This window comes from Juglans regia, chromosome 13 (assembly GCF_001411555.2).
Source record: "Juglans regia cultivar Chandler chromosome 13, Walnut 2.0, whole genome shotgun sequence".
Taxonomy (NCBI): Eukaryota; Viridiplantae; Streptophyta; class Magnoliopsida; order Fagales; family Juglandaceae; genus Juglans; species Juglans regia.
The window spans coordinates 33,204,796-33,219,108 of record NC_049913.1 but is presented as its reverse complement, the minus strand read 5'-3'; the positions used below and the strand labels follow the sequence as shown (position 1 = coordinate 33,219,108).

Genomic DNA, 14,313 nt, shown 5'->3' with positions numbered 1-14,313 from the left:
TTTCTCAAATTTTCACACAAAATATAATAAACAATTCAACTTTTTCAAATTCCAAAAGAATAATAATATTAAAAATTTATATTCTAACAATATTTTATTCAACTAATCTAGAACGTTACATTCTTTAGAGATGCAAGAGTTTTAGAGTTGACACTTTCTCGGAGTTCTATGATCTAGTGTACTCCACCCATATAATGAGTGGAGCTAAAGACAATATCCTTTGGTGCCCTTCTAAGAAAGGGAAGTTCACAATCCGCTCCTACTATCATGCCATGACCACACATCATATAAATCCATTTCCATGGAAGATTATTTGGAAGACAAAAGCACTGAAGGCAATTTCTTTTGAATGGACAGCCTCATTAGGGAACATCTTCACAATAGACAACCAATGGAAACGCCATATCATAGTCATGGAATGGTGCTGTATGTGCAAAAAGAGTGGAGAATAATCTGCAGATCATCTATTACTACATTGTGAGATTGCTACGACCATGTGGAATGAATTCTTTGCTCGGATGGGATTAGCTTGGGTGATGCAAAAAAGGGTAATCAACCTCCTAACTTCTTGGCGAGGTATTCAGGGCAACTCTCAAATTGCAACAATGCGGAAGATGATCCCAATTTGTCTATGGTGGTGTATTTGGAGGGAGAGAAATGCAAGAAGCTTTGAAGATCGAGAGCTATCAATGTATGAGCTTAGAAGTTTATTTTGCAATACTTTACTCTATTGGTCGATTGTAATTGATTTTAATGGCATGTCTTTTCACGACTTCCTTGCGTCGCTAAACTAGCATGCATAAGTGACGCTCTTGCATGTCCCGTATCCTCGGGCATTTGTCTATTTTATGCTCAATAAAATTTTGTTTATCGATAAAAAAAATAGTCAAAGCATGTGAATAAAAATCTGTATGAATTAGTTAAGTGCTTGCTTTAGCCTCACTAGTTCTACTTCTTCTGATGTAACATTCATGGAAAGAAATGTGTCAGCTAGCTTCCAGGCTAACTCTATCGGTCATCACAATAGAGATATGTGGATCAAATCCCAATTTTACCAGGTTTGGAAGGGAAGGGCTCTTTGGCTGAACATTCAATGGAAAGTTGCATAGGATCGATAATTCTGCCTACAAAAAGAATGATTCACAAATCATTGGGGCATAGTTTTTGAAATCCACAATTGTTCTGCAACCAAAGTCTCCTTACAATTATATAAAGAAACGACCCCGAGAAGATTGTCTTCGAAGGCTAGTCCTCGTACCCGCCACATATTTAATAATATGAAAGAAATCCTCCCACCTCCTAATAATTTTCCACACCCATCCCCACCTCGTTTTTTTCCTTCTACTTTATTTTCTTTTTAGCTCTGAAATCTTAACCCTTCCATGAGATCTCTTCCTTCAAAAGTCAAGTTGAATGAAAGAAGGATGTATCCACAAGAGAAGAGGTAAGGACTTCATAAACTTATGGATTAGTTGTGCACCTGAGCAGTGCATGGGAAAATTATTAATTATTATTGATAAGTAAAAATTTTATGAATAGAAATCTACGTGAAACCCAAGTACACAAGACGTATACAAGAGAAGGCGCCTAGTTAAGCCCATTGAAGACGGAGAAGAAATAGATACAAGGAAATCATGAACATTAAGCCCATTGAAGTCGATATCCAATGACCAAAGAAATAAAGTGCAGAAAAATATCTTCTACGCTCCTCTACAAAGTGTTCCTTATCTTCAAAATGCCAATCATTTCTTTCCCGCCAAACAAGACAAAAGGCATATGGGGACCATGTTCCAAATATTTGCATTTTGTGGAACACCATGGCCTTGTTTTTTTTTCACATATGAAATGAAATGAGATCAGTTGAGATATAAATTGAATAAAATATTGTTAGAATATATTTTTTTAATATTATTTTTGTTTTGGGATTTGAAAAAGTTGAATTGTTTATTTTATTTTGTGTGGGAATTTGAAAAATTAGTAATGATTAGATGAGATGGGATGAGAATGGTTGTGAAAAAAAATGAGGCCCATATGGACTCCTCCAGCTAGCGAGCAGATCAACCACTCTCCCAAACAATACCCCATGTAAGTCCCACTCTATTGAAAATCTCATCCCTAGGGGCCTAGCAACCTCACAATGAGGAAACAAGTGATCCACCGTTTTACTGCTCTGCCTGCACATACAACACCAGTCGATCGCTATAATCCATCATTTTCATAGGTTGTCAATGACTAGGATCTTCCCAGAAGAGGCTGTCCATACAAAGAAGCCACCTTGAAAGGGGCATTACTACTTCATATGCTCTTCTTGTGAAAGGAATTGTTCTCCCAATTATGACCTTATAGGAGTGAGTAAAAAACTCCCCTAGAGGGTGGCACAACATCTTGTCTACCTCTAGGTTTTTTTTTTTTTTTTTATTAAATTTCCATGGAGTAATATAGGCTAAAGAAATATGAACATATGCCTACTTCCCAATCATGGACAGCCCTAACAGAGTTCACCTTCCAATGGTGGGAGCCACCTGAGATCTCTGTAAGCTCTGCCACCGAAGTCTCCTATCTGTGTGTCATCTTATTAACAATTGGAAACGTGTCCTTGAAGGCCCTATCTCCACACCATACATCACGACAGAATCTAATTTTGGACCTGTCCCCCACCTCAAATATGATGTGTCAAGAGAACATCCCCCCATCCTAGTCTTATGTTTTTCCACAGGCTAGTTCCATAAGCACCCCCCAAGCACTACTGTATTTCGAGTCATTTACAATCTTCCACAAGGCCTCCCTCTTATGTTGTAACACCACAACCATTATTATTAATTAATTAATTAATAATTAGATATTATATTTATAACTTGATTTGGAATTTTGTAAATGTGACATTATATTTATAACTTGATTGGGCGTTTTATAATTAGATATTATATTTATCTCATGCATGCCACCCTGTGTACTTGGCTAATGCCTTTTTGCTTATTAATAAAATCTAACTTACAGAAAAAGAATACTCCCCTCTAAAACACCAATGAACATCTCAACAGCAGTAAACACCCACCATTTCATCCCATAAAATACTCCTACTATTATCCATATTAGGACCATAAATCCCCGCAAAAGCCAATTCAAATCCATCATCCACACATTTGAATCGACAAGCAATCAAAACTCTCCCACATAATGATCTACCATCTCCACTAACCTCCTATCCCACATAATAATAATACCACCCGAAGCCCCTTTCGAAACTAATTCATTCCATCCCACACATTGACAGCTCTATAAACTGTTCACAATTGTCTGATTAACCAACTTAAGCTTGGTTTCTTGAAAACAAATAACATCAGCACTCCACTTTTGAATCATATGCTTTACCCGAAGACGTTTTCTATAATTGTTCAGCCCCCTCACATTCCAAGAGATGATTGTTGGTTTCATTGATGACTACAGACAATCCTCTCCTTGCCTTTATCTCTAAAGGTGCTTCCTCCCTTTGCATTATAATTAATAGAGCACGATAACCTCTTCAATTCCCTCTCCTTCTTAAGAGCGGATCTAGCCAATGAAGGTTGACCAGCCTCTTTAGCTATTAAAAGTGCTCTAAATAGTTCCTCAAATCCAACACGAGATTCCCACACAATCCTTAATTTCATCTACTTTCCTAATCACCCAATCAAGTGAGGAATTGGGCTAATCAATTTCAGGAAGGATAGAACACAATGGATCAGGGTCCATTTCTTCATCTGACTCCCTAAGCTCTCCTGACTCACTTGCCTCTGTCTCCTCCTCCCTTCCAAGAACCATTTGCATCTCAGAGTTTAACCTCTGGGTATAAGGGGACCTAGAAACAAACTCCTCAATGGACCCAGTGATACATTGATTTTCAGTGAGCCCAATCAAGAACATATTCGGTCTTTGAGAGCATTGTTGTTATATTTTGAAGCTGTCTCAGGTCTCAGGATTAACCTAAACAAGTCTAAAATTGTACCGTGGGTGCCGTAGGTAATATTTCAGATTCAGTTCTTCTACGGGCAGGAGACTTGGCACAGGGATTGCGCACGAACGAGTTGGGATTGCCACGTGAACTATAACTAAAAAAATAAAACTAAAGAAATAAAATAAATAAAAAGAAAATGGAAGATGATTGCCCAACATGAACGAAAGGCTGAAAGCTGCAAAACACGACTAGAGGCGTTCGTCGTTCCTCCGCAATCCATTTTCACAACCCATTTCCAAACCCATTCGCGTTCGTCTCCCTCATTCACATTCGTCATTTCTTCATCTCCAAAACACTAATTTTCGCAACCCATTCACATTTGTTGTTCCTCCATGACCTGTTCCTTAGCTGGGCTGCCGCCACCCACCCCACCGTCAAAGCCCCCAAGAAAGTTTGAAGACAAGTTTTCTTTTTTCCTTTTTCTAGGATTGAGCTAGCTGTCCCTGATCAGTTCCCTCTTCTTCTTCTTGGCCACGTTTTGGTCTCCATTTCCTTTGTTCTTTATCGTTTTAATTAGTTTTTGCTTGTTCTTGGGGAAAACTGAGAAGAAATCATATCATCTTTAAGAGATGACTATGGCTCTAGAAGGTCAAAGTGTTACCCTTGATCTTCTCAAGAAGAAGACGGCAAAGTTCGCCAGGGAAAGAGATTGGGAGCAATTCCACAGCCCAAGAAACCTCCTTTTGGCTCTGGTATTATATATTTGCACACCAAACCCTTGATGAGTATTCTCTCTTCTTCTTATTCATGATTGTCGTGCCATTTAGCACTCAGCTGGCTTATGGCCATTTGGTTCATGATATCTGTTAAAAACCATAAAAGTAGAGAATCATTTCATATTTTCCCCTTTCTTTATGGACTTTGGTGGATTTGACCAAACAAATTAATACAGCTAAAACTGGTTGGATTGACAGAGAATGGAGGAGGGAGTCTGCCAAAAATGGAAGATGGAGGAAAATGGAGGGAGAACGAAAAGCTGGAAGAGTGAAACCAAAACGCACCGGATCATTTTTCCCGTGGATCTGTTTGCTTTTTGTGCACAATCCCTGCGCCAAGTTCCCTGCCTCCATGATTTTTGTTTCAGATTTGGCTAATATTTTGGAGTGTAAGATTGCTTCAATGCCGCTGAAGTATCTGAGTCTTCCCTTGGGGGCTCCTCACAAATATGTTTTTATATGGGATGGTGTTACTGAGAAGATTGAGAGAAGGTTGGCTAGATGGAAAAAGTTACTTTGATAAAGAGTACGTTGTCTAAAGGAGGAAGAATTACTTTGATAAAGAGTACGTTGTCTAATCTTCCTACGTATTTTCTTTCACTTTTTCCTATGCCAGCTAGGGTTGCTAGTAGAATTGAGAATATTTGTTGTAATTTCTTATTGGGACAAATAGGAGAGGAAAATAAGTTTCATTTGATTAGTTGGAATAAGGTTTGTCAACCAGTTTCTTGTGGAGAATTGGGGGTGAGAAATGTTAGGTTGTTTAATAAAGCACACCTTGGAAAATGGTTTTGGAGATATCACGAAGAGAGAGATGCTTTATGGAAGAATGTTGTTGCTGTTAGATATGGGAGTGGGTGGGGGGATTGGTGTTCTAATGAAGTTAGAGAAGCGTATGGGGTCAGTTTATGGAAGGGTATTAGGAAAGGTTGTGGGGAGTTTTCTAAACATATTAAATTTAAGGTGGGGGAAGGGAAGATGATTCTCTTTTGGCATGACAATTGGGGTGGGGAATCAGCTCTTAAATCAGATTTTTCTTCTCTTTACAGGATTGCAAGGGATCAAAATGTTGCTGTGGCAGATTACCTTCAATGTATAGATAATAATATCCTATGGAATGTTGACTTTATTAGAGATGCAAATGACTGGGAAGTGAATGTTGTTTCAGATTTTCTGGGAAGAATTTATAACTCAAAAATGATGCAGAGAAGAGAGGATAGGCTATTGTGGGATCATGCTGGAAATTTCAGATTTTCAGTCAGTTCTTTTTATAAGGTGCTTAATTGTCATTCTAGCTGTGTATTCCCTTGAAAAAGCATTTGGAGGGTGAAGGTACCTACTAAGATGGCGTTCTTCAGTTAGGTGGTTGCTCTAGGGAAAGTATTGACACGGATAATCTTAGCAAAACGTGGTTTGTGTATAACTGATTGGTGTGCCATGTGCAAGAAGGATGGTGAATCTGTAAATCATCTTTTTTTTACATTGTGAGGTGGCAAAGTCTTTGTGGAATGAGGTTATTGGTCAGACAGGTTTTTATTGGGTGATGCCTAAGGAAATTGTGGATCTCCTTGCATGTTGGCGTGGTTCCGAGGCAAGGAAATGTCCTACTGCCAGATGGATAATGATTCATTTGTGTTTAATGTGGTGTTTATGGCTGGGAAGGAATGGGAGATGTTTTGAAGAAGGAGCATCCTTTTGAAGATCTTCGTTATTTTTTCTTTTCTACTTTGAGTTTGTGAGCTAGGATCTTTGTAAAGAATGGGGATAATGCACTGAATCTGTTTCTGTCATAGTTTCCTGCTTTCTAGTGTTTAATAGGTATTTCCTTTGTATACTTCCTGTGAACTTGGGCTGTGCCTATTCTTGGTAATAAAATTCTTATTAATTATATAAAAACAAAAAGAATACGGAGAATAGATAGGAACTTGTATGCCATGGACTCTTTCTTGTTAAACTACAACTAGGACCCTAATTAGAAAATGACAAACTTCTACAAATTATACTGACATAAAGGCCACAAATGCATGCCCATTGATGCCTATTATCAATAAAATCCACATTTACATATCAAATAATATATATATATATGTACATGTTTATGCCCAGTGATAAAACAATAACACATACTTTTTTTTATCGGGATTAAACAATAACACATACTAATAAAAGAAAGCGATATGGATCAACTACAGCTAATGTCCAACAATGAAGACAAGGAGTGATCAGTGGAGGATATTACTTTACTCTTTGTTAAAACTTTATTCCTATGGGCTAAAGCTATAGATTTCAATGGCCTAGATTTTCTTGTTTCCTTTTCTTCTTCCTAAATAGGTGTTACCTCTTGAATACCCCCTTGTATACTTGGGGTATGCCTATTCTTATTAATACATTCGTTAACTTATAAAAAAAATAATAATGAAGTTACCAAAACAATCGTAGACAAGATGAATAAAATACTAATTCTTACAATCACCATGGGCCAATAGTTTCCAAACCACGCCACAGGACTGAAAGCTTTAGTCTTTGGGTTTGAAACAGGATACTCTATGTCTAGCTGTGGGAATTGATGTGGCACCATTTATCTTTTTCAGATTTGTCTTCTCCCAAAATCTATGGGCGAGTTTTTTTAGTAAGCATTAGAAAATTCTATAAGCAAAGAACACAAAAGACATAGTCCAAGTACGCAGGATGCATACAAGAAAAACACCTATTCAGATATAGAAAAATATACAAGAAAATAATGAAAACTTAGCCCATTAACAACTCTTGTGGTTTTCCAAAGGAAAAAAGTATTGAAAAAGAAACTTTTTTTTTTATAAGTAAAAATATTATATATATAAAAAAGGAATAACCAAGTACACTGATGTATACAAGAAAACACCTTGCCCATTGACCCCAATGACCCAAAAAACCAGTGAAAAACAACCCAAAATACACTAAGCCCGACCCCAACCCCTTGTTTCCCGTAGAACTAAAACGCTACCCGAAAACCAAACCCCAACCTCTTATTTCCTCCTTTAGAACTAAAACTTCACAATGCCATCCCTTTGGACTTCCTCTTAGTGTCGTAGTTGATTGCCCAATGAAGACTTTGTAACTCTCTGCTTTTCTTGAAACTTGATTTGGTTTCAAGCGCGTGGCTTGCCTCAATCACAGTGATTAGTTATTTAAATTGGTTTTCACATCCTCCATGTGAAATTCTCACAAACTGCTAAATCTCACTAACTTTAGGCAGAATCCAATCTACTATTGGAGGAAGAGAAACCAAGGGAGCAACATTATCCCCAGACACAGCATCCAACTGCACTCCTGCCTCTGGACATTCCTCTATACAAGGCACCAACGCCAAGCTCATTGGTTCTCCAGCAACTCCATCGGTTCTCTCCAATGGTTTCATGCCCATTGGAGATTCTGGGGTGACAGCAAGTTCCTTCACCTCTAGGGTGGTATTGGATTCTACATCTCTTTCAGACCTCAGCAGTGCACCATTTTCGTTCAACTCCGACGAGGGAGCCATAGTTTTTTCAGAACCAAGGGTGTAACAAGAGACGAATGGCATTCCATACTTAAAAGCTCTTTGTCACTCATTCGCAATCTTTGAGAGTTCTATTCCCTCCTAATACACTACACCAGACAAACAGGGACCATCTTCCGTACTAAAATCTGTGGGTGAGTTAATATAGAATAGAATTCCAATCACACAGGTAAGAGAGAATAGGGTCCAGGTTCACTGCAGACTTCTGCCAAAACAAGTGCCAAAATGGGTCACAGGTATGCACATATTTTTAATGCAAGTTTCTGGAAGCCCCACGGCAATAATGGGAATTATTAACTCTCAAGTCCGTGCAAAATCATTAGCACCCACAGGAAGGTTGTTAAATATAGCACACCATACTAAAAAAAAGGAACAATGATAAATAGCATAAATAATGAGCGTACCTATATTCTGTCGCTAAGCTTTTCCTTATCAAAAGAATAGAAGAAACAAAATACATTCCCATAATTTCTGACAGAAAAAGTACAACATTGCTTGAAGATCCACTCCCAACTCTGGAAACTGCAAAAAAGAACTGCACAGCCCAAAAGTGCAAATTAAGATCCAGAATAATAGAATCCACTGAGACACTGTTTGTACCACATTAAAAAGAAATATTGGAGGAAATCATCCTGCTGGTCCTGGCATGTAACCATGCCAATCATTTCAGAATGTTATTCGCTTTCTTGTCTAATTAGAAGGAGAAGTGAACCAATGTGTTCCAGAAAGTAAATCAAGTGAATTAATGATCTCACTTTTGTCATTTAATAGCTATACATCTGTTAAGAATCTTCCATTAATGCGAAATTATGGGACTACATTGAGCCAGTCAGGACTCCTTTGTCTAAAAGCTTCATGGCATAAGAGTTTTTGGACAGAAACTTCAAGCAATTTTGATATTTAGGTTTGCTTTTGTAGGAGCATTTAGCTGCCTGCATCACTTCAGGTATGAACCTTTTACCGCCTCAGCAACATCTTAATCATTCAAATGAATAACATTTTTGTTTGTTACAAATGAACATGTGCTCCAACCTCACAATAAGAAGCTTGCACTCTTTCAGATCAAAAGAGCACGAGTAAATCATAATCATCTAAATTACATAAGCAACAGATTGAAATTCAAAGTTATCAGAAAGCCGGATTACCTTCATTAGATTTGTTAAGAATCCCCGAACAGATATGACCACCAATATTCCGATGAACAACAATGAGATATACTGTACAGGAATAACAAAAGAACAGTAAGAGAAATGCAGTGTCAGCCTAGATAGAAAAATTAGATCACTTAAAAGTTGCGCATAAAAATACCAGCAGCACAAGCACCACGAGGTTCTTTTGATTATTGCCATCAAACTATATATTTTATAAGTATTCACAATTATACAACACCCAAGAACCGGCATTTTGCCTTTTCATTCTTTGCACACAAACACCTAACTGTGTAGTTATAAGATCAAATGTATTTGGAGAAACAAGGCGCCTCTTAAGGCGAACTTTTTTGCTTGGACAGCTTCTTTGGGAAGGATTTTTTTTTTTTTTATAAGCTTCTTTGGACAGCTTCTTTCGGCAAGATTTTGATTATGGATAACCTACGGAAACGCCGGATGATTGTCATGGACTGGTGCTGATGGATGATGTGCAGAAAGAACGGCAAGACTGTGGATCATCTTCTATTGCATTGAGGGCTCTAGATCACTATGGGATGATGTCTTTAGAAGATTGGAGTTAGCCTGGGTTATGCCTACTACGGTGGTTGAACTCCTGGCCAGTTGAAAGAATTTGGGCAGAATTCCACAAATCACAGCCGTGTGGAAGATGGTTCCTATATGTGTATTCTTTGGTGCCTATGGAAGGAACAAAAAGATCGGACTTTTGAAGATAAGGAGCAAACATTGCAGGAAATTAGATTGTTCTTTGTTAAAACTGTGTTCCTTTGGGCGGGTGTTGTAGATTGTAATGGACTAGATTTTCGTGATTTTCTTGTTTCTCTCTCTCCCTCTTAACTAGGTGTAAACTCTTGTATACCCTCTGTGTACTTGGGCTACACCTATTCTTATTAATAAATTCTTTTTTTACCTATAAAAAAAAACTATAGTGGAAACCAGGCTACGGATTTCTAGGAGATGAGAAAATTCACAAACATGTAACTTGACTTATCAAAAATAAAAATCACACATACACATACATTTTTTTTTATGACGTAAACATATACACCTATACATTTACACTTGTGTGTTCAAGCACCAAATTATCCTTTTCACATGAAGAAAATGATCACTTAAATAAGATCTTCCCAGATGAAATAACAGTGACTTGGCTGAAACTCAAGTACTACTGGAAAACATTCAGAACACAAAAATGTGACACTAATCCTGGTTAATGACACAAGTTTAGGATGTTATGCCCATTGCTTTCAGTCGTAAACTAATTTTAGTCAGTAACAGGGCCTAAAGAATGAGTAAAGAAGAAAAAAATCCACACTAAATGAAAGTAACCGGACAATGGAAAATAGTGCATCATCAACTATTCCCTTCTCTAGAAACAGGACTATACTTTTTTTTTTTATAAGTAGTTGTATTGATAAAGATAGGCATAGCCAAAGTACACTGGAGGTATACATATGAGTACACCAATTTAAGAACTAGAAATTGTTACAAGAAAGTTATGAAAGTTGAGACCATTTAACTCTTAAGCAATGGCCAACATAAATAAAGTCTTCCAAAAAAATCTCTTAAAATCCTCTAAGGAACATTCACAATCCTCAAAAAGTCTATCATTTCGTTCTCGCCAAATACACCAGAAAATATAAATAGGAGCCATCTTCCACACTGCTGCAATCTGTGGTGTCCCTGTGATCCCTCTCCAGCTAGCTAGTAGTTCCACCACCCTTCCCGACATTACCAAAGCTAGTCCCATGCTGCTGAAGAAGTAATTCCATATGCCCCTTGCAAAATCACAATGTAATAGTAAATGATCTACCAATTCCCCACTATTTCTGCACATACAACACTAGTCCATAATTATAATTCTCTTCCTTCTTAGATAATCAATGGTTAGGATCTTCCCTAGAGCTGTTGTCCAAACAAAGAATGCAGCCTTGGGGGGTGCGTTACTCCTCCATATGTTCTTCCATGGAAAATTGGGCCTAGTTTGAGCTGAAAGTATATCATAAAAGGAGTGAACAGAGAATTTCCTTTTCTTAGAAGGTTTCCATTCCATTGTGTCTTCAGCTTGAACCCCAACAATAATGATGTTATACAGCAAGTTGAAGAACTCCTCCAGCGCACTCACTTCCCAATCTTGTGCCTCCCTAGTAAGGTTTATATTCCATACCTGTGAACCATGACTAACCTCCCTCACATCGGCCACCATAACCTCCTTATCTTGTGCAATTCTGAAAATATTAGGATAAGCATCCTTGGGGGCTGCATCTCCCACTCACACATCCTCCCAAAAGCTAATTCTACTGCCATCCCCCAAACACAGCCGAGTGTTACTTGAATAATCCCCCCACCCTCGCCTTATATACTTCCACAACCCAACCCCGTAAGCCCCCCTCCTCTCATTAGAACACCAACCCCCCCTTGCACTCCCATACTTTGCATCAATCACCCATTTCCATAAGGCTCCCCTCTCATGATGAACGCCACAACCGTTTCCCTAATAGAGCCTTATTGAAAAGCCAAACATTACGGACCCCCAACCCACCATTTCTCAAAGGAATACACACTCTATCCCAACCAACTAGATGAAATTTAAACTCCTCACCTAGACCACCCACAGAAAATCGCGTTGGAGTTTCTCAATCCTAGATGCAATGATTGTCAGAAGGGCAAATAGAGGCAAGAAATATGTGGGAAGGTTAGATAGAATACTCTTCAAAAGTGTGATTCGCCCCCCTTTCGATAAGAATAGCCTTTTCCACCCGGCTAACCTACGCTCTAATTTCTCTAACACATCTTCCCAAATTGTCTTGGCTTTGAAAGTTGCTCCCAATGGAAGACCAAGATACTTCAACGGCAGCAAAGAAACCACACAACCCAATATGTTGGCCAATCCTCTAATATTTCTTACCTCACCCACCGCAATCATCTCTGTTTTAGCAAGGTTTATCTTTAATCCGGATGTCGCTTCTAAACATAGTAAAATGGCCTTAAAAGCTTAAATATGACCTGCCTCATCCTCACAAAACAGCAACGTATCATCTGTAAACAAGAGATGAGAAATAGTGGTAGAGCCATGATTAGAAGCCCCCTGCTGAAAATCCTGAAACCCCCCCCCCCTCTACCGCAGCCGACACCATCCTACTATTCTACTAAAAGCCTCCATCACAAGCACAAATAGGAGTGGTGATAGTGGATCACCTTGTCGTAGCCCCCACGAGCTATTAAAGAAACCGTAGGATCACCATTTACCAAAACTGAGAACTGGGTCGTTGTCACACAGTGCTTCATCCACCCCTGCCATCTTTCCCCAAAACCACATATACTTAATAAATAAAATAGAAAGTTCCAGTTGAAGTGATCATAGGCCTTCTCCATATCCAATTTACATAAAATACCCGGTACTCCTAACTTAAGCCTAATGTCCAAGTATTCATTAGCTATAAGAACTAAATCCAATATTTGTCTACCTCTCACAAATGCATTTTAGGACTTAGAAATAATCTTATCCATAACAGTGCTCATCCTGTTGGCAAGAACCTTGGCAATTATCTTATTATACATACTGCCTATAAGGCTAATAGGCCTAAAATCTTGCATCTCTATTGCACCTACCTTTTTAGGGACAAGTGTAATAAAAGTAACATTCAAGCTTTTCTAAAATTTTCCAAACGAAAAGAATTCCTCAAAAACCTGCATAATCTCCCCTCCCACCACCCCCAACAAGTCTGAAAAAATGCCATAGTGAAGCCATCCGGACCCGGCGCTTTATCCTTATTCATCTTTCTGATTACTAGTCGTACCTCTTCCTCTTCAAATGGTTGCTCTAACCAAACCATGTTGTTTTGATCAATGGCCTCAAAAGCTCGACCATCTACTTTTGGTCTCCATGCATACCATTCTGTCAATAGTTATTCAAAGTGTCCAACAACGTGCTCTCTAATTACTACTTGATTTGAAGATAAACCTCCATCAATAGTCAAGGGCTCTATGGCATTAAACCTCCTATGTGAGTTTGCAACCCGATGAAAAAACTTTGTACATTTATCCCCCTCCTCAAGCCACAATGCCCTTGACGTTTGCCTCCACGAGATTTCCTCCATTAATATCAACCTTTCTACCTCTAAGACAACTTGGCTTTTGCATTCATTCTCTTCTTCCACTCCCTCCAATCTTTGCAATTCTTGAAGGAGATTCTTGTTTTGTAATGTTACGTTACCAAATACCTGTTCATTCCATAGCTTCAAATCCTCCTTCAAAGCTTTCAGTTTTCCAACCAAGACCTTACTCGGGGTGCCCTCTAGCTGATATGAAACCCACCATTGCCTAACCAATTCCACAAACCGCTCCACTTTTAACCACATTTTCAAATTTGAAAGGTCTTCTACCGCCTGAAATTCCTCCACAATCTAACACTATGAGAAAGTGATTAGAGCATACCCGAGGAAGTCTTTTCTGACATAACTCTGGAAATTGTGTTTCCCATGAAGGAGAAATGAGGAAATGGTCCAGCCTTGACCATGCTTGGTTGTTAGACCAAGTATAGTCACCTCCCATGAGTGGTAAGTCCATGAGATCTAGTTCGAATATTAAATCCGAGAATTCCACCATAGCTTGATTTTGTCGCCCTTCTCCCGATTTTTCGCTGGAAGATCTTGTAACATTGAAATCCCCACCTATTTTTTTTTATCGGTTAAAATCTTCACCTATACACCAAGGAACATCCCACCAAGTACATAGGCCTGCCAACTCATCCCAAAGCAAACGTCGTTCACTATCCAAGTTGGGGCCATAAACCCCAGCAAAGGCCCATTCAAAGCCATCTACAAAATTCTTAAAGAAACATCCCACCAAGTAATCTCCCACAAATTCATCAATATTCTCCACTACCCTCTTGTCCCACAT

The 14,313-nt window shown here is 38.6% G+C and overlaps 1 protein-coding gene across 2 annotated transcripts in view; it reads right to left on the bottom strand.

Moving 5' to 3' along the window:
* LOC109010218 (GPCR-type G protein 1) overlaps positions 1-14,313 on the bottom strand; it is a 44,132-nt gene that overhangs the window by 8,294 nt on the left and 21,525 nt on the right. For both annotated transcript variants that reach the window (XM_018990976.2, XM_018990977.2), the window contains exons 11-12: positions 9,391-9,462; positions 8,650-8,780 (exon numbers count right to left, since the gene is read on the bottom strand). In XM_018990976.2, coding sequence (XP_018846521.1) covers positions 8,650-8,780; positions 9,391-9,462 — 203 coding nt within the window. The remainder of the gene's footprint in view (positions 1-8,649; positions 8,781-9,390; positions 9,463-14,313) is intronic.